We start from the raw sequence: 24618 nt of genomic DNA, 5'->3' as shown, positions 1-24618 counted from the left end.
CTCTTCTCTTTTTCCCATTGGGCTATATTCAGAGGTGCTGTAAGTTACAAAACAGTCTCTTTCCTAATAGTGCAGAAGTTGCATCCAATGTATGTGGCAGGGGATAATGCATTGTCTGTTCTACTGGTTAGAGCAGGGGGCTGGGAGGAAGGACTCCTGAATTCTGTTCCAGGCCTTCGTTGGAGTGGTGGAGTCTAGCGATTGGAGCAGAGTGGTGATGTGGGCTGGGATTTAGGACTCCTGAGTTCTATTCTCAGCTCTAGATGGGAAAGTGGAGTCTAGTGGTTAGTGCAAGAGACAAGCAACTAGAACCCTTAGGTTATTTTCCCATCTCTGTCAAGGATTCACCCTGAGATCTTTCAGTAAATAACTTTTTGCCTCATCCATGAAAATAGGGGGATGATAATCCAGATCAGTTTGTGAAGTGCTTTGTGATCCTTTGGTAAGGTGAGCTGTATCTTTGCAAGTTGTTATTTTAATAGGAGCTTTTCCTTTACTCTTGTCTCTTGCAGTCCAAGTTGCAAGGACCAAAACCAAGATCTCTTTTCAAAATACAAGACTGGGCTTCTGAAATTGTACAGCATTTTTCACTGCAAGAAAATATATTAAACTGCAACATAAACTCCTTTATTTAGCTCAGGATTTTGCAATAATATTCCTTTGTTACAATAGATAGGTCCTTTCCCATATTTTTAACCTTTTGTTAAAAATTTTCACTTTTCACATACAATCCTTTTCCCTCCATTTTTCGTTAAGCATATAAATTTATTTATGGGTAGGGTTAAACCTAGTTGAAGCTGGTGAGTGTAATAACTGTCTTTCACTCAGGATAAGTGTAAAAAGCAATGGAGCTCCTTTATGGAACCAGGCAGCTGAAACAATAGAAGCCACCACCCAAAACACAGATATATTGTAAGGCTCGAATAGAAGCTGAATCATGTGGCCCTAGAAGTTTCCCTAGGGATTGATACAGCAAACACAGGGACTTGGGCATTATTTGGGGAACTGTGTCTGCATGGGAGAGAGAAGCAGAAGAAAACCAAAGACACACCCACAGAAAAACTAGTAGCATTTCTTTGAGAAAAAGCTAAGAGAGTGAGAGCTTTTGGGCTAAGTGCTGGTCGGAAAGAGGCTTGGAACTTGTGACATTTCCCTCTGGTGTTATCCGGACCAGTGATCTGCTAGGTCACTCCAATCCTTGACTCTGGGAGCTAGCCTTACCCTGCTCTGCTGTGAGAACCCCTATTCCCACGATGTTCATGCACAGCCTCTGGCATGTAAGCTGCTCTTAGCTACTTGCAACTGAATGACACTAGCTAATATTTCCAGTCCCAGACACAACCCTAGGAGCCTCTGACACTTCAAACAAAACACACTGATTCAGGTAGAATAAACAAACAAATTTATTAACTATAAAGATAGATTTTAAGTGATTATAAGTCAAAGCATAACAAGTCAGATTTGGTCAAATGAAATAAAAGCAAAACGCATTCTAAGTTGATCTTAACACTTTCAGTGTCCCTACAAACTTAGATGCTTCTCACCACAGGCTGGCTGGTTGCTCTTCAGCCAGGGTCTCCCTTTTGATCAGCGCTTCGGTCGCTTGGTGGTGGTGGTGTCTGTAGATGTAGATGGAAGAGAGAGAGAGAGAGTGTGGCAAATGTCTCTCCCTTTTATCATGTCCTTTCTTCCTTCTTGGCTTTGCCCCCCCCCTTCAGAATCAGATGAGCATTACCTCATCACAGTTCCAAACTGACCAAAGGAAGGACAGGGTGACTCCCTCAAGAGTCTAACAGATTCTTTTGTTGCTGCCTAGGCCAGTGTCCTTTGTTCCTGTGAGGCTGGGCTGGGTTTGTCCCATATCTGACCTGGTGAGGTGTGAACTGCCTCTCTGTTCTTGGAGAGTTTTTGCCTGGGCTTGCTTTAAGCCATGAGGATACATTTTCAGCCTCATAACTATATACATGAAATTGTAACCTATAGCATTACTGTAATGTTACTGTAATCATTACTATAACGACCATGCTCAGTGCATCATGAGCCTTCCAAAGATACCCAACATGACAAACGTTGCATTGGATACCACACAATCATTTTATAAAGATGAACATGGGGGTCTTGGGCGTTCCCCCGAGGTACAGAGAGTCACAGAACTGTGAGCAAGAAACTGCCTCCTGTTGTTTGATTCCTACTGTGTTCTGGGAAACAGGACTTACTGCATACTTCATACATAAGCAGGATTGCATAAAAGAAATACCTGACTCCATCAGTTGCTCCTCCTAATGGAAACAACTTGCAGGACCCCAAAAATTGCTTAACTGCTCAGGTCACAAAAGGATAACAGTTTCATTATTAACAAGCAGCACAAAGTCCTGTAGAAAAGCAAAGTTATGTTCACGGAATCCTACATGGGCCAGATCCTCAGCTGGAGTAAATCAGTGCATCTCCATTGGCTTCAACAGAGCTATGTTGATTGGCACCAGCTAAAGATCTGGACCACAGATGTTAGAGCTGGAACACACCTCACCCAGCTCTCTGCTGGTGCAAGGTGTGGTGTATTTGCCAATTATTATTTGTATTATGGTAGCACCTGTTGAACAACTGAGACTGGAACTTCTTTGTGCTACGCAAACACATAGAAAGAGGCAGTAACTTGATTTCTCTGTGCCTAAGTTTCCCTATCTGTAAAATGGAGATAATAATAATTCCTTTTTCTATTTAGATTGCAAGGTCTTTGGGGCACAGACTGTCTCTCGCTAGCTGTTTGTGCAGCACCTGTCACAATGGGGCCCTGATCGCAGTGGGGGGCCCCTTGACACAACTGAAATACAAATAGTGATAGCAAAGCAAGGGTGCCTTATGAAATAGAAGAAGGTAGTTACAATTGTGCAAAGTTGGAGAAATGAACGCTGAACAGGATATAGTGAGATACAACCATTTAATGAGAATCTCACCAGTAAATCACTATGCGGGAATATCTGTCCTGGGAAGTTTGAGATGTGCCTGTTTTTTCCTCATGTGCTTCTATTCTGTTTTCTCCTCCTATCATGAGGCAAAAAGTTTGCTGTTCCTAGGTGCAGAGCATTGTCTAGTGAGTTAGAGCTGATGGCCAGGACTCCTGAGTTGTCCTCTGGAAGGAGAATGGGGTCCAATGGCAAAAGGAGGGAGGACTTGGATTTTGCTGGCTCTGGGAGGGGAATAGGGTCTAGTGGTTGGAGCTGGGGTACGGGGTAGCACTAGGACTCCTGGGTTCTCTTCCTAACTATGCCACAAGCTTTACTGTGTGAGGTTCAGCAGGTTCCTTTACCTGTTTGTGCTTCAGGTTATAAGTCTTCATCCCTACCCTATTTTATGAAATAATGGGCTTGATCTTCAACTGGTGTAAATCAGCAGAGCTCCACTGACTCCAGCTGGGGCCTGGCCTTTAATGGAGCCTTTTCAAAGCAGTGCTGTGTAACAAAACCTCTTAATGTACGTACTGCACTCAGACTACTCTATCTATGAACATTAGACCACATCACTAGCCCCTTCCCATATACACTCAATTCAATGGACAGTGTGGTTACACAGGCAATGATAGACCATGACCCATATTGGCAGCGTGTGTTGGATTCTTGCAGTGAGCTATGTGGGGTGTTGAACTAGAGGGAGATGCTGTGCAGAGCAGTTGGGACATTGTTCCCCTTTTGCTTTCTAGCCAGTCACACTGTATAAATACTTCCAGCAGGAATAGAATAATAAAGCTAAAAAACATTCTTCATTTTTCTCTCCTTAGCTCACTTGTTTGGCTGGATCTGGCTATGTGGAATGTAGGAGGACATTCATTTGTAGTTCATCCTTGATTGTATGTTTTGATCTTAATAAAAAAAAAAGAAGAAAATAAATATCAGTGTTTGCAGAATCACCAAGAGAAGTGATTAATTTAAAACAGATGCTCAAAGCTAATGCAAATTTTTGTTGTTGTTTTTTTTTAAAAAGTTCCAGGGTGTTTGATGTTTTTATTTATTTTTACAAAACCCAAAATGAAAAAGTTTATTTCCTCCCCCAAAAAATTTTAAGGGTTTTATTTTTGACAAATCCTGAATATGAAAAATGTTCATTTTTCTTGAAATTTTCCACTTTTCTTTTAGGAACCAAAATCAAAATATTTTAATTTCTTTCTGAAAATTTCTCTTTATTTTTGATAAACCCCAAAGCTGAAAGAAATTCATTTTAATTATTTTTTTAACAAAACCAAATAACGATTTTTAAAAATTTTCCTGGGATTTTTGATGAAGCTGAAACCAATTTCCCCCCCTTTCCTCCCACTTTCAGTGGCAAGAGAGAAACGGGGAGACAAAATGACTAAATTGGAGGTAGAAAAATGAAATATTTCTATACAAATGGTGAAAAAATGTTGAGAACAGTGAGATATCTGTTCCTGTTTGGAACACACAGATCGAAAACAACTTCCAGGTTTCCGAGCAATGTCTTTTTTATTCTGGTTAATTACACAAATGCCACTTACTGTCTTTCCACTTCGTCTATGGTCTCGGGCAATGGCACGTTGTGTGTCTCTGGCAGTAGGCCGGTTGCGATGCCGGAGAGGATAGGGGCAGATCCATAGATAATCAGGGGCAGGGATGGGAAGAATTCACCAGTCAGCAGAACAAGTGGAGCCATGATGCTGCCAACACGAGCCATGGTGCTGCCTAGTCCCAGCCCAGTCTGCCTGCAACAGCCATAAAGAGTACCCGTCTGAGCTTGGGATATTGGGCCAGAGCCCCAGCTGGTGTAAATGGGCCATAGTTCTGAAGTCAATGGAGTGACACACGAGCTTTGGATTTGAACCATTGACTCCAAAGAAACTATGGCCAATTTACACCAGCTGGGCAACTGATCCCATTGATTCCAATGGAACAACGCTGAGTTACACCAGCTCTGGATTTGAATCATTGACTCCAGTGGAGCTAGGGTCAATTTACACCAGCTGGGCATCTGGCCTCGTCGATTCCACTGGAGCAATGCTCATCTACACCTGCTGGGGATTTGGCTTCATTGACGCCAATGGAGCGATACCAATTTACACCAGCTGGGGATCTGGCCCTTTAAATGTGTATTTCAGAGGGGATTCCCCCATAAAAAGAAGATGTGGTCTGAGCATAGGACGCAGGGATGACTGAAATGGAGGCTACAATGAAAATTGTGATTCACTTCTCTCACTTAAACTGGTGTAACTCTACTGATAGAGCTAGATAAGAGTACAGACAACGAGAGAGAGAAAAGAGTATTTATGGGACCGATAGCTAGAACTCTATCTCTGAGGCCTCAAGTGGCATGGAGGGCTTGTACGGGCCCTGTGCAGGGGTACATTTCACTCTGAGAGCACAAGTCAGCTCTGTGATGTCTGAATTCCCAACACTTTGCAAGTCATCAAACAAGTTCCATAGAGCGCAGCCAAGGTCACAGTTTGCTGATAGGGCTTCCTAGGCAGCAGTGGGGTCTGGTGCTGGCTTCTAGATACCTGATCACCGTTGGGAACAGCTCTCCAGAAAATATGTAGGCACAGTTAAATGATGCAGCCAGGGATCCTTTTCCGATCACAGCGAAGACCATGCGCAGGGTCTGCAGTTCTGGGGAGAGGGAAAAATAGGGCATTTCAGCCTAAGTCAGGAGTGACTTAGGAATTATTACATGCAGTGTTGGTGTAGCCGTGTCAGTCCCAGGATATTAGAGAGACAAGGTAGGTGAGGTAATAGCTTTTATTGGACCAGTTTCTGCTTGTCTCTCTTGCCAACAGAAGTTGGTCCAGTGAAAGATATTACCTCACCCACCTTGTCTCTCAGTTATTACAGGAATTCTGACTATAGACCAGTGATTCTCGTGATCAGCAGTAAAGAAGTGAGATGACCTCTGTGTATGGGGTTGGTGGGGCCACCCTAAACAAGGTTGGGTGATCCAATGGGCGTGGAGGCAGGATACCTGGGTTCTGTTCTCAGCTCTGCTGTGTGATCTTAGGCAAGTCACTTCACCTCTCTGTTTCTGTTTGCCCTCCCAAACTTTGTCTCACCTGGCTATTTAGATTGTAAGCTCTTTGCAAGTGATGGTCCATGCCCTAGTGTGTCTGTATAGCCCCTAGCACAATAGGGCCCTGATCTCATTTGAGGTCTTTAGGTATTAATGCAATAAAAATAATTATAATAACACCACCAGCCCCGATCCTCAGCTGCTAAAGACCACGGAGCTAGGCTGCTTGATGCCAGCTGAAAATCTGCTTCACTGTGTCCAGTTCTAGTCCACACTTTAAAAAGGAAGTTGAAAAATTGGAGAGGGTGCAGAGAAGAGATTTGAGGTCTGGAAAACCTGTCTTACAGTGAGAGATTTCAGGAGCTCCATCTATTTAGCTTATCCATTGGATGGTTCTGGGATGGCTTGATCATAGTCTATAAATATCTACACAGCAAGGTGATTTCTAATGCAGAGGGCTCTTCAATCTACCAGACAAAGGCAGAATGAAATCGAGTGGCTGAAAATTGATGCTAGACAGATTTCAACTAGAAATAAGGCTCACATTTAAATCTTTAAATTCAATGAACATATTTCTAAAAAATACTAGCTCAACCATCAGATATGGGCTTGATGCAAGAATTACGAGTGAGATTCTCTGGCCCGTGTTATACAGGAGGTCAGATTAAATGATGATGCTTAACTCTTATTTAATGCTTTGCATTGGTAAATCTCAAAGCTCTTTATAAAGGAGGTCAGTGTCATTACCCCCATTTTAATTATGGGGAAACTGAGGCACATAGAGGCAAAGTGACTTGCTCAAGGTCACCCTGCAGGCCAGTGGTAGAGCAATGAATAGAACCTAAGTCTTCAGAGTCGCAGTCTAGTGGTTTGTTCACCAGACCACACTGCCTTCCCCTTCTGGCCTTCAGTCTATGGGTCAGATCCTCAGCTGCTATAAGCTGGGAAGATGACTAGATACATAAACTCCTATGTATGGTTCAGACAACTAGAATGGGATAGAGAACCACATTGTGTTAGTGTGGGATATACTGCAGTTGAACTATGCCGATTTATATCAGCTAAGGATCTAGCCCACTGTTCCATGGTTAAGCAAATGCTCTCCTGCTCGGACATTTTCATAGTTTCATAAAGTTTAAAGCCAGAAGGGACCATTTGATCATTTGGTCTGACCTCCTGCATGTCACAGGCCATTAAATTTCATCCCATTACCATCCTATGTTAAACCAAAGCATTTTAGTTTTGAGAGAATGGAACTGTTGTGTGCCCCAGGCCAAGGACATGAGAGACTGAGGGGCTACCAATGTCTTTGCAGGCAATTGGTTAGGCTGAAAAAGGCCCAGATGATCCCAGTAGGTAGGTGACCGCCCCTCCCCTCCGCCCCCCCGCCCGCTGCAAAGAAAGAGGAAAAACCCCTAAGCTCCCTGCTATTGTGATCTGGGGGGAAATTCTTTCCTGACCCAAAATCTGGATTTTAATTGGACCCCCAAGCATGTGATCAAGACACACCAACTGGGCACCTAAGACAGAATTTTCATACTACCGCACAGCACTGGTCCACCTTGTCTGTCCCCCATCTCTAGCTGTGGGAGATTTATACAAGGGTCCCTTGAGCTACTGAACCCTTGAAAATCCTTTATGCCATCCCATAATGAGCAAATCCTCTCTCACCTTGTGACACAAAAATATTAGCTAGGATGCACAGTCCGGCAAGGACCAAGGAAAAGGCCTGGGAGAAACGGCGTCCAATGAAAATGATGGTGAGGACTGAGATGAACTTGGCTGGAAAATCAACTGCTCCAAAGATCAGCTGGGTCAAGTAGATATTGACATTGAAGTTCTGCAGGTCCATGGCCAAGCCGTAATAGGAAAAGCTGGTGGAGAACCTGAGATGGATGGATGATACGACCGTGGATTAGAGCTGGTCAGAAAATTGGGAGGGGTAGTCACAATTTTTTTGATGAAGATTAAAAGAACAATGTTATCTATATTTTCCACTGAAAATTTGTGGTGAAGATTTGAATACCAAAATATTTTGGCCAAAACATAAATATTTCTGTTCAGAAATGCTGCTATTATGCCTCATGGGGACTGTAGTTTGGGTGCCTGTTGCTCCCATTCTCTTCTATGGGCTAGACTCTCAGGTTGGACTACATCGCCTATGATGCACCATCATCCTCCCTCTTGAAAAGGGGAGGCAGTGCATCATGGAAGTCCCTGGCTGAGATGTATCTTGGGAGATGTAGTCCAGCCAGGGAGCCGGTCCCATAGAGCAGAGGTCTCCAAACTTTTTGAATCATGCACCCCCAGGGCCAGCTGTGGGGAAGCAAAAAAAAGAAAAAGAAAAAGAAGAGCTGCCGCCGGCGTGCTGCCGAAGACGGAGCGGGGAGAGCCGAGCTGCCACCGGCATGTTGCCGAAGACGGAGCGGGGAGAGCCGAGCTGCCGCTGGCGTGCCGCCGAAGAATCAAAGGTCCAAGAGCGCTGTTGCCGCCATGCTGGCAGTGCTTCTTCGGCGGCTCTCCTCCTGCCACGCACCCCCAGGGATGGTCTTGTGGACCCCCTGGGGTGCACGCACCCCACTTTGGAGACAACTGCCATAGAGTACAACAGAGGCGTGAAGCACCCAAACTACAATCCCCATGAGGCACTGCAGTAACATGTCAGAATTTAAATATTGAAATATTTTGCAGTTTGAGTGTTTAGTTTTTTCCTATGAAAAATGGAATTTTTTTGCAGGGAGCCGACACTTTTTGCAAAAAACATTTGTTTAATCAAAACTCCAATTTTCTGCTGAAAAACAGTTTTGACAGAAAAATGCTGACCAGGCCTAATGTTAATACATATCTAGGTCCCCACCAAATTCAAGGTCCATTTTGGTCAATTTCACGATCATAGGATTTTAAAAATCATAAATTTCATGATTTCAGCTATTTAAATCTGAAATTTCATGGTGTTGTAAGTGTAGGGCTCCTGACCCAGAAAGGAGTTGTGGGGAGGTCGCAAGGTTATTGTAGGGGGCTTTGTGGTACTGCTACTTTTACTTCTGTGCTGCTGCTGACGGCAGCGCTGCCTTCAGAGCTGGGCAGCTGGAGAGTGGTGGCTGCTGGCTGGGATCCCAGCTCTGAAGACAGAGCTGTCGCCAGCAGCAGCACAGAAGTAAGGATGGCGTGGCATGGTATTGCCACCCGTACTTCTGCGTTGCTGCCTGCAGAGCTGGGCCCTCAGTCAGCAGCTGCCACTCTCCAGCCACCCAGCTCTGAAGGCAGCAGCGCAGAAGTAAGGGTGGCATGGCATGGTATCACCACCCTTACTTCTGGACTGCTGCTGGTGGGGCGCTGTCTTCAGAGCTGGGCGCCCAGCCAAAAGCCGCCCCTCTCCAGCCACCCAGCTCTGAAGGCAGTGTAGAAGTAAGAGTGGCAATACCATAATACCCCCTAAAATAACCTTGCAACCCCCCTGAAACTCCCTTTTGGGTCAGGACCCCCAATTTGAAAAACAAATCTATATAGTATAGGGTAAAAGCACACAAAAGACCAGATTTCATGGGGCGGGGGACACACACACCAGATTTCACGGTCCATGATGCGTTTTTCATGGCCATGAATTTGGTAGGTCCCTATACATATAGGTAAACCTTGACTCCTTGTATTTGCGCTGTAGTACATAGCACTTAGACAACTGCATTTCATCTATAGACCTTGTTATCTTCATTGTCCAGGTGGGGTTCAGAAGTGGTTTGTCTAAAGATGCAGAAGGAGTGTGGTTTAGAGCAGCAGACTGGAGGTCAGGACATCTTGGTACCATTCCCAGATCTGCCACTGACCAGCTGTGTTAACTGCGATAAGTCTCTTCCTCACTTTCATTCTCCTCTCACCCCTTTGTCTATTTAAACTGTCAGCTCTTCAGGGCAGGAAGTGTCTCTCACTAAGTCTGTGCAGCGCCTGGCACACTGTGGACCCTGAAGTTAGTCGGGGTCTGTGTAGCGCCCAACTTTGGGGGGCTCCCAATGTTGGCTGGGTGCTGTGCTCATTTACACCAGTAGAAGAGCAGGCTCCTTATGCTTCAGTATCTTCGCCTCAGCAAAATGAAAGAGCCCACTTGCCATATGCAGGAGACTCCGCAGGAGATTTTGCGCATGGTGGTTGTGCGTACCAGGTCCGTAATGGTATGGCTAGATTTGGCTATGGACAGTTCCTTCTGCATGTTGGATTTCAAGACCTAGATGGAGAAGAGAGTTTGCTGCAAATGGTACCCGTGAGAACGAAGCAATGAATAGCAGGGACAAGTGCTAGTTAATACAGTTGTGTATGAAGTTCACAGCACTGCTCAAATAAGGCTGACCCAGACTGAAGGTTTGGATTCCTCTACCTACAGGGCCAGATCCTCAGCTGGTGTAATTGGCATAGAATCATTGCCTTGATGGAGCTATGCCCATTTACACCAGCTGGCTATCTGGCCCCATTGACTCTAATGGAGCAACAGTCAGTTTACACCATCTGGAGATCTGACCCCAGTGACTCCCTTGGAGCAATGGTCAATTTACATCAGCTGGGGATCTGGCCCCTTTGACTCCAGTGGAGTGATGGCAGATTTACAACAGTTGGGAATCTGGCCTAATAATTTCAGGCACACTTCCCAGCTGACAATTCAGCTGTCCACTGATAGCTTAGGGCAGGGGTCAGCAACTATTGGCCCGCAGCCCATCAGGGTAATATGCTGGCGGGCCACGAGACATTTTGTTTACATTGACTGTCCGCAGGCACAGCCCCCCACAGCTCCCAGTGGCCGCAGGGACGTGCTGGCTGCAACTTCCTGCATCTCTCATTGGCCAGGAACGGTGAACCGCAGCCACTGGTAGCTGCGGAGGGCCATGCCTGTGGACGGTCAACATAAACAAATGTCTCGCGGCCCACCAGCAGATTACCCTGATGGGCCGCGGGCCAACAGTTGCCGACCCCTGGCTTAGAGACACAGGTATCCCCTGACTGGGTCAGACCAGTGGGTTCTTCCAGCCTCTGACAAGAAACCTTTTAGTTATGTTGTAACCTGTCCCCATGGACAAGGGCCTCCTAACCCTCACTAATTCGAGATCAGCGCATGCCCTACAGCATTCAGATTGATAGGAAGGATGGTCTAGTGGTTTGGGCACTCACCTAGAATTTAGATGACGGGTTTAATTTCCTGCTGTACCACAGATTTCCTGTATTACCCTGGGCTTGTCACTTAGCCTCTCCGTGACTCAGTTCCCCATGTCTACAATGGGGATAATAGTGCTCCCTTGCTTCATGTGCGAGCTGTGAGGGTAAATACATTCAAGAGTGTGAGGTGCTCATGAGGTGATAGGGCCATATAGGGAGTTTAAATGAATAGTTTACATCCCTTCCAAAACACTTGCTTATTTTTTATTAAATCCTTCCTTTGGATTTTCTCCTTATCCATATAAATGTCTGATCCTTTCCTGAATCCTGCTATGTTTATATCTTGTAGCAGTGAATTCCAAAGGAAGTTATTTGTGGGAAAGTATTTACTCTTATCAGTTTTAAATGTGCAGTCTTTACATTTCAGCAATTAGTCTCATCAACCCCAAATCTTCAAAAATCATGGTTTACCCTCTCCTCAAAAATCCTGAGATTGTCTTAAAAACCACAAGATTTTAAATATATAATAAATGTTGGGTTATTTTTATTTGCTTTCTGTTTTTGGAACTTTAAAAGACACTTCGGTCACGTTTTCAAGCTTTTCTCAACAACTATGAGTACTAGAAAGTTACTTTTTTTTAAAATGAAAACAGAGATTGTCACAGAATGACCTCTCTCCAGGAGTCCAGGGCATCAGATATCACAAGACTCACAATAAAATTACAAGCGTTGATGGCATTGCATCGCCTTAGTCTTCCATTCTGGGAACAAATGTTCCCAGTCTCCATCCCAGTCATTGCTCTGCATCCAGCTGTCTGACTGTCTATCGTGTTCCTTCTTATTTTCCTCCTCTCCACACTAAATAATCCCAGTTAGAGCTGGTTGAAACTCGGAAAGTCCATTCTGTGTGAAGTTCCAACATTTTGAAATTTCCTTTCATCTCAAATTAGAACAAAAAGTCAAAATTGCCACTGGCACAGAATTAAAAAAAAAATTAATTTGAGAAATATAAAAACAAGCTCATCAGAACAAAACATTTTGGTAAGGTATTTTGTCTTCACCATTTTGACTTTTATATGTATAATATAATAATATATAATATTTTCCAAAAATATTCAGCCTGAGGCAGACACCCAGCATGGAAAATTTTAGCTTGAACAGTTATTGTTTGGGAAAGTTATAGGCAACTGAAAACACGGTCTTATAATGGGAAGTGTCAGGCAACCTTAATAATAAATGGTGCTAGCAGGCCTGCCTATATTATATTTTATTTATATTTATTTATATTATAGACCAGTGGTTCCCAAACTCGTTCTGCCGTTTGTGCAGGGAAAGCCCCTGGTGGGCCGGGCCGGTTTGTTTACCTGCCATGTCTGCAGGTCCGGCTGATTGCAGCTCCTAGTGTCCGCGGTTCGCTGCTCCAGGCCAATGGGAGCTGCTGGAAGTGGCGTGGGCCGAGGGACGTGCTGGCCGCCGCTTCCAGCGGCTCCCATTGGCCTGGAGCAGTGAACCGCAACCACTGGGAGCCGCAATCGGCCGAACCTGCGGACGCGGCAGGTAAACAAACTGGCCCGGCCCGCCAGGGGCTTTCCCTGCACAAGCAACGGAACAAGTTTGGGAACCACTGATCTAGACAAAATGTAGTACTTTTGACCTTCAAAAAACATTTTGATAATTTTTTATGAAAATTTTGACGCCATCAATAAGTTCCCATGAAATGTTTCCATTTAATCAAATCAGCATTGTCTGATGGATTACTGTTCTGTTGGAACATTGTCCACCAGCCATGATTGCTATGAGTCTGACCAGGCTCTGATTCCATCTCAAATTACTGCCATATCACAGATTACTGCCACATCGCTTTATGAGAGGGTGACCAGAACAGAATACATTAGCCCCAAACTTCATGCTACAACTTTGTAGAAGCCTGTCACCATGCGCTGGACCCAGGGTCTGGATCAGTCCAGTCTGTGGTGGTACATCGTAGGAACACCCCTCCCACGCTGCTTTCCTGTTCTCCACAAACTTTGCATTAGTTCTTTTCTTTTCAAGTAAGTTTCAGCTGTTGTGTTTGCAAAGAAGATCTTGAAAGCATGACCTGGGTGCAAATGCCTGCCTGAGTTTGTAGAGAGCCTGAAACAATAGCTTGGAGAGATGTGAACAATCATTTTAAGGACTTATAGGCAGAGCTTATTTTGTGGAAAGGGCATGGACTTCCCACCTGCATTTTAACCCCAGTTTGGACCACTTGATTTGTCTATGGGACCATAAAGGCCTCTATGGATTCTTTACCTCAGTGCTGAGTTTTTCTCCTTCTTCCATTTTCCCATTGATCCTGGCAACCTTTCTCAGCCCTTTCACTGCCCGTTCTGGTTTTCCTGATATCACCAGCCAGCGGGCAGACTCTACAAACAACCTGCCAACAAGACGAAGCCAAGACAATAGCTTTGATTCTCAGTTACACTTCTCTCTTAGAGCTGGGAATAGAATCCAGGAGTCCTGACTCCCAGCCCCTACCCCTGCTCTAGCCACTAGACTGAACACCTTTGGCTCTTGAAGGGAAGTTGTGTCTAGCAGTGAGAAGAGGAAGTGGGTGTCAGGAGTCCTGGTTTCTATTCCCTGGTCTGGGAGGAGAGTGGGGGACTGTCTGGTTAGAATGACGGGATTCAGGACTCCTGGGTTCTTTGGGAGGGAAGTGGTGTCTAGGGTTAGAGCAGGGAAGTGTCTGGGAGTTAGCAAGGCTAAAGAAGGACTTAAATGGTCTTCTACCCAGGAGGTGCATTACACACCTAGAAATGGGGGAAAGAGCTGGCGGAAATAATTCAAGCTATTGATCAACATACGTACCAGGAGTAAAGAAAGAAGACAAAGAAAGGCAAGGAGATGGTGAGCTGTAGCCAGCGCCAATCTGGGATAGCATAGGCCACCCCAGCCAGAATGAATTGCCCAGTAGTGTAGGAGTATCCATTGATGGTACCCACAATGGCCCGAACATTGGTAGGGATCCACTCTATGCCTGAGTAGAGAAAACATGAGACCCACTGGGTCAGTATGCAGTGCAGGTCCCCTCCCCACTCTGTGCCCGCGTTGCAGAGGATATGAGTCTAGCGCGTTAGCTCAATCTGTAGCAGTTTGTAAGTTTTAGCTCTGGAGGTGACTGGTTCTGACTCCAGAGTCCTCTCTCTCTCTCTCACACACACACACACGCGTACGTTATCTGGGATTAAGCGTCAGGACTCCTGGGTTCCATTCCCAGCTCTGGGTGGAGGCATAGGGTCTAGTGGGTTAGAACAGGAGCAGGGCCGGGAGTCAGGACTCCTGGGTTCCATCACTGGTTCTGTTAGCGGCGTGTGTTGTGTGGGTTAGAGCAGGTGAAGAGGGCTGAGTGTCAGGACTCCCAGCTCTGGGCAGGCTGACATGGTGCATACGCTTGTGCTGGGCCCACTACCCTGGGTGAATTTTGTTCTGTCCTGGTTCTCCCAGGAGCAGACACCAGGTGTCCGGTGCTATCAGAGGCACCGTTATAAGATTGCCGGGAGAGTAACTTGCCTCTGCTCCTTAGTCTGCTGGGATCATTCAGACCTGCAGTGCCTACTTACACAGCGAGACAGAGTTGACTGAGATCCCAGAAATGGCCATGCCGGTGAGGAAGCGGAAGATGCAGTAGATGGTGAAGTTGGGGGAGAAAGCAGCACAGATGCCTGTGACCCCCATCTGCAGGTAGCACCAGATCAGGAGGGCTCTCCGGCCAAACCTGCAGCATGGAGAACGGAGTTAATGCGGGGGAGGGGAGATCAGGAAGCTGGTCCGGGGCAGGGAATTTGGAGGCGGGCATGATTGCACCATATGCCATAGTCCTGCTTTGGTGATCTCAGCTACCTCTAAGCACTGTTTGCAATTGAGAGTGGTTGAACCAAAATTTAGGGTTAGGAATTAATTTGAATGTGTGACATTAGCCCAGTGCACTTCTGCCGATGCCCCTCAAACCCTCCTGCTGTTCCAGCCCTGGCCTCCCCTCCCCCAGCTCTGTGATGCCCCCCAATCTTAACCCTATTCTCTCTGCCAATTCGTATCAGTTGTGACCTGCAGCAGTCCCAGCAATCCCTCCCCAGGCCCACTACACAGTCCTGACCTGCAGGCAGTAGGTACATAATCATTGTGACACGTTTTTGGAGCTGGGGTTGATGTGGCTCCAGCTCATATTAGCAACATGAAAGTGTGTGGAGTTAGGAGTCACAGCCTCACCATCTCACCTGTCCGCAAGGCCTCCAAACACAGCTGACCCAACCAGCACGCCAGCCATGTAGAGCGACTGAGCCATTTGCTGGAGTGTCCTGGACTCACACACCAAATCCCACTGCAGGGGGCGGGGGGGAGAAAACAGAGACCAGTGAGACCAGGACGTTTTCAGGGCACACATTGCCTGAGCTGGAATTTTTTGGACGTGCCTATGGGTGGCAGGGAGGGAAGGTTGGACATGCTGTAGTCTGGTCTGTAGAGAGGAAACTTTGATCCCCGGGTCTCGATATTTCACTCCAGGCAGACACAGAGATGGGAAGAGGTGGCTTTAACCCACACTTGTGCTCCCCATTTCTGGACCCTACTTAACCCCTGGGGTATGTGTAGAGTGGCCTCGGAGCTGCTCCGACTTCCACTCTTCCTCCTGATGCCCTTAGGAAGCAGAGCTCAATGCAGCCAGGGATGGGTTATCAAGGGGCTATTCACACCCCGACCCTGAAAATCTGAGCCCTAGAAATCAGGCTCTGAAGTGGACACCCACCAGTAAAATTGGTGTACAGAGAACCCATAGAGTCAAGTGTGTGTATGGGGGGATGGGGAAATCCATACTGGTCAGTCAGCAAACCTGTTACAGTACGAACAGTGGGTGTGGTTCCCCTTGCCCTGTACCTTGTAGCGGTGCCACCCATCCGGGTGTTCCCGGGTCATCCCTTTTTTGAGATAGCTGCCCTGGGAAATCTGTCAGGGTATTCAGTGCACCCTGCCGGTTTTATGGGCTCAGGATCATCTTGGACCTCCCATTTTATTGTACCTCAGAGGTGGCAATGCTACTACCTTGTGCGGTCAGTTATACCTGTGTCAAGGGGGAAAAACAGTCTGCCAGATCACAACAGTAAGAGATTTGGTGGAGGGACTGTCTCTCACTGTGTGTGTATATAGAGAGCGTAGTGCAACGTAACAGTCCTACTGTGTTGTATTAGCATAGCACTTATAGATCCCAAAGGAGAAATGGGGCCCAATTGTGCCGAGTGCTGCCCAGACCCCAAATGAGATAAGGACTCCATTGTGCCAAGCGCTGCACAGACCCTGACCAAGATCATGGCCCCAGTGTGCTATACCCACATATTTAGAGAGGCTTACATTCTAAATAGACAAAGGATGGGAGAGGAAACAGAGAGGATGCGATTTGCTCACAGTAGATCAGTAGCAGAGCTGGGAATAAAATCTGGGTCTCCTCCTCTCTCAGCCCAGTGCCCTAGGCACTGATCCACACTGCCTCCCTATGACAGCACTGCCTAGGCTATAGCAGAGTCAGGTCTCTCTCACCTCAGTTATAATGGTGTAGGTGAACAGGCTTTTGTCATAGGTCCACCCATCTACACACGGCTCAGTATCCAGCTCTATGGTGTTGGTGCTTGTGGCATTTGGGTTTAGGAGCTGCCACTGGGGGGTGACAAACCGCCTGCACTTCTCCAGCTTCTGGCTCTTGTCCATGGGAATGGAGACCCGGAGCAGATCTTCAGCATGTAGGCTGGCTGTGAGATTGACACGATGGGTGTAGTTGGTCATGACATGCACTTGACAGTGGTGCTCTGGGATCCCAGCAGTGAAGTTCTGCAGGAGGTTATGGCTGGCCAGCATTAAGAGCGGGATGGCCAGGAATGCCACATGCATGACTTGGAAGCGTCCCATGCCGCCAATGCGGTCCAGAAGTTCTGGAAAACTCATGGCTCTCAGGTGGCGCTGGGTCGATCAAAAAAAAAAATTACCAGTGATGGGTGAGAAGAATACACGCTTCCCCTGTGTTAGCAAAATATCTCCGTGGTTTGGCCAAAAAATAACTGCTGAGTGGTGCTGATTCACAGCATAAAATGGAAATATGGCCACTTGGGATGCTTATGCTGAACTTCTTGTAAGGCATGTGCTTCCCAGCAAATAGTCCCTTAATACCACAGGTTAAAATTGCAGAAGGTGACGAGTTGGCTTAATAACTTTGCAGGTTGCCACCTGCATTAAGTGTCTGTTGTTTTTCCTGTTGCTGCAGAAATCCCAGGTTAATTGGTCCCAGTTTGCAGTGGCAAACCGTTCAGTCCCAAATCAGTGAAAAGACACCAGTTCCAGGAATGCTAGATGGATTTTCTGCCTGGATTGAGTCCCTGAAGATCCCCAGGTTTTACCCTCTTGCAAACGGACTCATTGTTATATAAAGGCTTGATATGCTCAGCCAGTTAAAGTTTTACTTTGCTTATTTGGTGGATTAAGTCCGATAGGAAAATGCTTTACATGATATGGCGCAAAGGGCAGTGCTGGCAAAGGAACAAGTCTGCAGAGCAGAATGGTGACTTTGGTTAGTATATTAGCGTTATAGAAAGCGTGTAGCATGGACTGAAATCTGGGCTGGATTCTGTATCATTTACTGCTGATGTAAAGCTAGACTATTTGCTAGAGGGAGATTTTCAAAAGCTCTTTAAGGAAGCACCTGGCTCCTCTTACCTTTTAGTCCTTAGGAGAGGAAATGCCTCTTCCACGCAAGAGGTAATTAGTCTGTGGAATTCAGTGCCACAAGAGGCATTTGAAAGCTCCACCCTACCTCAAGTTTATGGGCCAGATCCCCAACAGGTGTAAATTGACTTTGGCGGAGCTACACCAGTTTACGCCAGCTGGAGGTCTGATGCATCTAGGGTGACCAGATGTCCCAATTTTATCGGGACAGTCCCGATTTTTGGGTCTTTTTCTTATATAGGCTCCTATTACCCCCGACCCCTGTCTCAATTTTTCACATTTGCTCTCTGGTCACCCTAGATGCATCCGACTCACCCTCGGATCATCCTTAGCTTTGTTTTCCACTGTAACACTTTCATGTTATTCACAATCACAGGTTTTAAGGCCGGAAGGGCCCACTGTGATCACCTAGTCTGACCTCCTGCATAACAGGCCACAGGACTGGATCAATTCCTGCTTGAACAAAAGTTTATCTTTTAGAAAAACATCTTGATTTTAAAATTGCCAGTGATGGAGAATCCATCACAGCCCTTGGTAAATTGTTCCAATGGTAACTACTCTCACTGTTAAAAAATATGTGCCTTATATGTAAATCAAAGCGCCTTATTTCTAGTCTGAAGTCCATCGTGGATGGAACAGATGCGTTGACTTCTGAGGCTGAACTCCAGACTATTTTTGGCCTGTATAGCAGTTCTAGGTGTTCCTCCAAGATGAGATCTCATGTTCCGTTAACACCACATGTGTGTTTGGGGTCCATAATTCATTGACAATAGGCTGTTCCTTTCTCTCGGAAGACAAGACAAATGGCTCCCTAAATGAACTGTCATTGTGAGAACCCAGGAATTGCAGACTGGATCAGACCTGGGGATAAGTTTAATTCAGTATCCTGTCTCTGACAGTGGCCAGCACCAGATGATTCAGAGGAAGGTGTGAGAATGACAGAGTAGTCAGATGTGGGATAATCTTCTGGCCCCATCAAAATCTCATCGTGATTTTGAATAGTTAAAGGTGGAGGTTTAAATAGCTGAAGCAGGAGGTTTAATATCCTTTCCCTTAGCATTAATTATGGAAACTTTAGATACTCTTAATATCCATATAAATATCCAGTCCCTCTTTGCAGGTTGCTAAATCCTTGGCCTTAATGACTTCCTGTGCCAGTGAGTTCTACACTCTAATTGTGCCAGGGCTTGGAATCAGGTAGTACACACCCATCTCTCTCCTGACACGTCTCTGGAGGTACTATCATGTTCTCCATAACCTCAGCTTGGATTTTAAAAATTAGTAAATTTCCAGTAGTGCTGGTTGGGAACCAGAATTTTCATTCCGTGGAAAATACTGACATTTACAAAGAAATCCATTCCGAATTGGAACAAAAAGCCCAAATTTTGAAATTTCCTGCAGAATAACAATTCAGAAACATTTCAGTTTGGAACCATTGGAATGGTTAGTTTCGATAGAAATGTTGGATACAGGACTGGAAGGGATCTCTTAGGTCACTGAGTTCAGCCCTAGCTATTGCAGGCAACCCGGTTATATAGTGCCGATCACAAATTTATCGAGCTCCATATTAAAACTAGTTGGATTGTTTGCCCCCCACTCCTGTTCCAGAATCTCCCTCCTGTGATGTTTAGAAACCTTCTTCTCGTTTCTAGCCTCAGCTTATTCCTGGCCAGTTTATCCCTATTTGTTCTTGTGCCAACATTGGCCTTTAGCTTCAATAGCGCTTCTCCTTCCTTGGTGCTTACGCCCAACCCCCAATGTGTATAGAGAGAGAGAGAGAGCAATTGGATTCCCTCTTAGCTTTCATTTTCCTAGACTAAACAAGCATGGCTCCTTTAGTCTCTACTCATAAGATCGACTCTCCAGTCCTCTGATCAGCCTAGTAGACTTTCTCTACAGCTGTTTCAGTTTGAAATCATCTTTCTTGAACATTGTTGTTTGATAGTGTTGAAGAGAAACGTTGATTTTACCATTTTGATTCATGTTGTTTTGATATGTATATTCTATAAAGATATTAAATATAATATACTTGATATAGGCCTGATATTAAATATAATATAGAAATCTAATATAAAATATTTTAATATAATGTTAAAAATTTAAATGAAATGAATCAAAACATTTTGACTTTTTCCATTTGAAATTTTCATCAAAATCAACATGTTCCCACACAACATTAAATGTCAACAAAACCCACATTTTTCAATGGAAAACTGTTCGGTCAGAAATGTTTCCATCGTCACTAATCTCCAGCTGTCATGGTTTTGAAGAAAGTCTCAAATATATGAGTCATATGTAACCATTGCAGAGATGAGTCGGCAGAGAGCCTGGCACCATAGTTTGGAGAGGTTTGAACAGCCCCCATTCATCCCAACAATGGGTTATCTCAGATGCTCAGTGGAGGATAATTTTAACAGTCTTTCAGGCTCAAAACAAGGAACAATCAAGCCCCTTAATATGCAGGCAATGGGACTTCCACCCAAGACACTAAGCCATGTGACTAGGCCAGTGTTAACCCAGGCAGATGGATAGGACTCTCCCTGGTTGCAAAGGAGGGGGCTAGGCTGTGTATGTTGGAGGCAGGAAGCCAGGTGAAGCAGTTCTGTGTGTGACCCAGGGGAGAAGCAGAGAGACAGGGGAGGGCTTTTTGGGCACAGAGCTTGGGGAGGGAGGGAGCAGATGTGGGGATTCAGGAGCAAGGTAACTGCTTGCTGCTGTTAGTGTTCAGGGAAACGGTACCTTGTAAATAAACAAGGTTTCACCAAAGAATTGACCTGACTCGTATCATCCATTCCTCATGCTAGGAAACAACCCTGCAAGGCCCTGAATATTGGACTAATGCTTGGGCCAAAAGAGCAACAATAGAGAAGGGAAGAGCAGGACTCCTGGCTCCTGTAATCATTCAAACAAACTGCACTTTACTGCAGTGGAATGCAAGGTGACACATCTAGCAGCAAGGAAGGAAGACCACCCCATGGAAGTGGGGCCTGTGTCCGGGAAAGCAGTGGCAACTCTGAAAAGGAGCTAGGGGTGGACAAACAACTCAACATGAGCTCTCAGTTCAATGCGGGTACAAAAATGGCTCCTGGGTTCCTTGGCTGTATAAACAGGGGAGCAGTGAGAAAGAGCAAGGGGATGATGTTACCTCTGGATATAGCATTGGTGAGACCAATACTGGAATGCTGCGTCCAGTTCTGGGGTGTGCTTTTTAAAAAGGATGCTGAAAAATTGGAGAGGGTGCAGAAAAGAGCCAGAGAAATTATTCAAGGGCTCAAGAAAATGCCTGACAGTGAGAGACTTGAAAGCTCAGACTGTTTAGATCAAGAGGTGAGTCTATTACAGTGTAAAGCACCTTCATGTGAGGAAAATACCAGGTACTAAAGGGATGCTGAGGATGCTTTCACCCCAGTTTCAGGTAGAGTTTAAACCTAACAGAGAAAGGCAGAACAAGAACCAAAGGCTGGAAGCTGAAGCCAGACCAACTCCAGTTAGAAATAAGACACCTTTATTTCACAGTGAGGGTGATTCACTATTGGAACAAACTCTCAAGGGAAGGGGTAGATTTTCCATCTCCTGACTTCTTCAAACCAAGGCTGGATGCCTTCCTGTAAGAGCTTTAGCCAAACCCATGTTGTTGGGCTCAGTGCAGGGGTATTTGGATGACATTCTCTGACCTGTAATAGACAGGAGGTGATACAAGAAGATCTATGGTCCCTTCTGGCCTTAAAAGGTATGAAACTATGAAAATGAGTTGTTGTCTGAGGAGCCATTACTTGGGTCTCCCCGTCTTGCTGCTTGTCCTTAGTCTTTTTTGGGCAAGGGGGCATGGAAGCAGCTTGGGTGCTATGTAGAGCCAGTTTTGGGCTGTTTTCAAGGGCAAGATATGGTCCAAAGCTTGCAGTGGTTGATCATTTGCTTGTTGTGTTGGACGAAGGTCAGATGCTGATGACTGGATCTGTAGGCCTTTCACAGCCTTAGTCACAAGGTGTTGTTAACTCAATGGCTCATACAAGCAGTCACACACCCCACAACTCCCTGTTGGGCCCAGAGGGCATTTCTGGGAGAGCAGTCATCCATTCATGTGGAATGACATGGGGTTATTTTCTGTGCTCCACTGGGCTGTGTGGGGCAAGGGGGACTGCAAGTTGGGATTCCTGGCTTCTATTCCTGGCTCTAGGAGGGGAGTGGAGTCTAGTGGGTAAGAGCAGGGGGGAGTGGGCAAGGAGTCAGGGCTCCTGGCTTCTATTCCTACCTCTGGGAGGGTTGTGGGGTCTAGTGGGGAGAGCAGGTAGGGCTGGGAGTCTGGACTCCTGAGTTCTATTCCTGGCTCTAGGAGGTGAGTAGGGATCTAGTGGCTAAAGCATGGGGCCTAGGAGTCAGGGCTACTGAGTGTTATTCCCAGATGTGGCTGGGGAGGAGGGTCTAATGGGTAGAGCCGGGGGACTGGGAGTCAGGACTCTTTGGTTCTATTGCCAGCTCTGGGAATAGAGTGAAATGGGATCTGGTGGGTTAGCGACGCATAGCGGGGACTTGGCGTCAAGGCTCTTGGGTTCTGTTCCCATCTCTACAAGGGCTTTGTGATCTAGCAGTGGAAATGGGAGGGACTGAGAGTCTGGATTTCTGGATTCTATTGCGTATTTGGGGAGGAAGGAGTATAGTCTAGTGATCAGAGCAGGGGACTGGAAACGGAGATGCTTGGGTTTGGTTCCAAACACCGGGAGGAGTGTTATCTTGTGGTTAGAGTAGTAGAGTACTGATAGCTGGGAGTCTTGGGTTCTGTTCCCATCTCTGGGAAGGGAGTGTGATCTAGTGGTGAGAATCATAGCATCACGGAATACCAGGGTTGGAAGGGACCTCAGGAGGTCATCTAGTCCAACCCCCTGCTCAAAGCAGGACCCATCCCCAACTAAATCATCCCAGCCAGGGCTTTGTCACGCCTGACCTTAAAAATATCTAAGGGTATGTCTACACTACGGAATAAGGTTGAATTTATAGAAGTCGGTTTTTTAGAAATCGGTTTTATATATTCGAGTGTGTGTGTCCCCACAGAAAATGCTCTAAGTGCATTAAGTGCATTAACTCGGTGAAGCGCTTCCACAGTACCGAGGCTAGAGTCGACTTCCGGAGCGTTGCACTGTGGGTAGCTATCCCACAGTTCCCGCAGTCTCCGCTGCCCATTGGAATTCTGGGTTGAGATCCCAATGCCTGATGGGGCTAAAACATTGTCGCGGGTGGTTCTGGGTACATATCGTCAGGCCCCCGTTCCCTCCCTCCCTCCGTGAAAGCAAGGGCAGACAATCGTTTCGCGCCTTTTTTCCTGAGTTACCTGTGCAGACGCCATACCACGGCAAGCATGGAGCCCGCTCAGGTAACCGTCACCCTATGTCTCCTGGGTGCTGGCAGACATGGTACAGCATTGCTACACAGTAGCAGCAACCCCTTGCCTTGTGGCAGCAGACGGTACAGTACGACTGGTAGCCGTCATCGTCATGTCCGAGGTGCTCCTGGCCACGTCGGCTTGGAGCGCCTGGGCAGACATGGGCGCAGGGACTAAATTTGGAGTGACTTGACCAGGTCATTCTCTTTAGTCCTGCAGACAGTCCTATTGAACCGTCTTATGGTGAGCGGGCAGGCGATATGGACTGCTAGCAGTCGTACTGTACCATCTTCTGCCGAGCAGCCATGAGATGTGGATGGCATGCAGTCCTTCTGCACCGTCTGCTGCCAGCCAAAGATGTAAAAGATAGATGGAGTGGATCAAAACAAGAAATAGACCAGATTTGTTTTGTACTCATTTGCCTCCTCCCCTCCCCTGTCTAGGGGACTCATTCTTCTAGGTCACACTGCAGTCACTCACAGAGAAGGTGCAGCGAGGTAAATCTAGCCATGTATCAATCATAGGACAGGCTAACCTCCTTGTTCCAATAAGAACGATAACTTAGGTGCACCATTTCTTATTGGAACCCTCCGTGAAGTCCTGCCTGAAATACTCCTTGATGTAAAGACACCCACTTTGTTGATTTTAGCTCCCTGAAGCCAACCCTGTAAGCCGTGTCGTCAGTCGCCCCTCCCTCCGTCAGAGCAACGGCAGACAATCGTTCCGCGCCTTTTTTCTGTGCGGACGTCATACCAAGGCAAGCATGGAGGCCGCTCAGCTCACTTTGGCAATTAGGAGCACATTAAACACCACACGCATTATCCAGCAGTATATGCAGCACCAGAACCTGGCAAAGCGATACCGGGCGAGGAGGCGACGTCAGCGCGGTCACGTGAGTGATCAGGACATGGACACAGATTTCTCTGAAAGCATGGGCCCTGCCAATGCATGCATCATGGTGCTAATGGGGCAGGTTCATGCTGTGGAACGCCGATTCTGGGCTCGGGAAACAAGCACAGACTGGTGGGACCGCATAGTGTTGCAGGTCTGGGACGATTCCCAGTGGCTGCGAAACTTTCGCATGCGTAAGGGCACTTTCATGGAACTTTGTGACTTGCTTTCCCCTGCCCTGAGGCGCATGAATACCAACATGAGAGCAGCCCTCACAGTTGAGAAGCGAGTGGCGATAGCCCTGTGGAAGCTTGCAACACCAGACAGCTACCGGTCAGTTGGGAATCAATTTGGAGTGGGCAAATCTACTGTAGGGGCTGCTGTGATGCAAGTAGCCCACGCAATCAAAGATCTGCTGATATCAAGGGTAGTGACCCTGGGAAATGTGCAGGTCATAGTGGATG

The 24618-nt window shown here is 46.4% G+C and overlaps 1 protein-coding gene across 3 annotated transcripts; it reads right to left on the bottom strand.

The window, feature by feature from the left end:
- Positions 1–1403: 1403 nt before the first annotated feature.
- LOC140914317 (solute carrier family 22 member 6-A) lies at positions 1404–17547 on the bottom strand. 3 transcript variants are annotated; one of them, XM_073351831.1, is made up of 11 exons: positions 16711–17547; positions 15399–15502; positions 14745–14899; positions 13993–14161; positions 13438–13561; positions 10110–10225; positions 7678–7892; positions 5504–5612; positions 4508–4711; positions 3781–3856; positions 1404–1619 (listed from the first exon to the last, which is right to left on the bottom strand). In XM_073351831.1, the coding sequence occupies exons 1-10, from the start codon at positions 17110–17112 to the stop codon at positions 3799–3801; spliced, it is 1656 nt and encodes a 551-aa protein (XP_073207932.1). In that variant the 5' UTR covers positions 17113–17547; the 3' UTR covers positions 1404–1619; positions 3781–3798. The 3 variants fall into 3 exon arrangements, with proteins under 3 accessions (XP_073207932.1, XP_078709775.1, XP_078709776.1); XM_078853649.1 differs by having other exon boundaries at positions 1404–3856; XM_078853650.1 differs by lacking the exon at positions 16711–17547 and adding an exon at positions 16054–16209 and having other exon boundaries at positions 1404–3856.
- Positions 17548–24618: the final 7071 nt, after the last annotated feature.

The sequence above is a fragment of the Lepidochelys kempii genome, chromosome 7, assembly GCF_965140285.1.
Source record: "Lepidochelys kempii isolate rLepKem1 chromosome 7, rLepKem1.hap1, whole genome shotgun sequence".
Classification (NCBI taxonomy): Eukaryota; Metazoa; Chordata; order Testudines; family Cheloniidae; genus Lepidochelys; species Lepidochelys kempii.
This window is presented reverse-complemented; position numbering and strand designations above follow the sequence as displayed.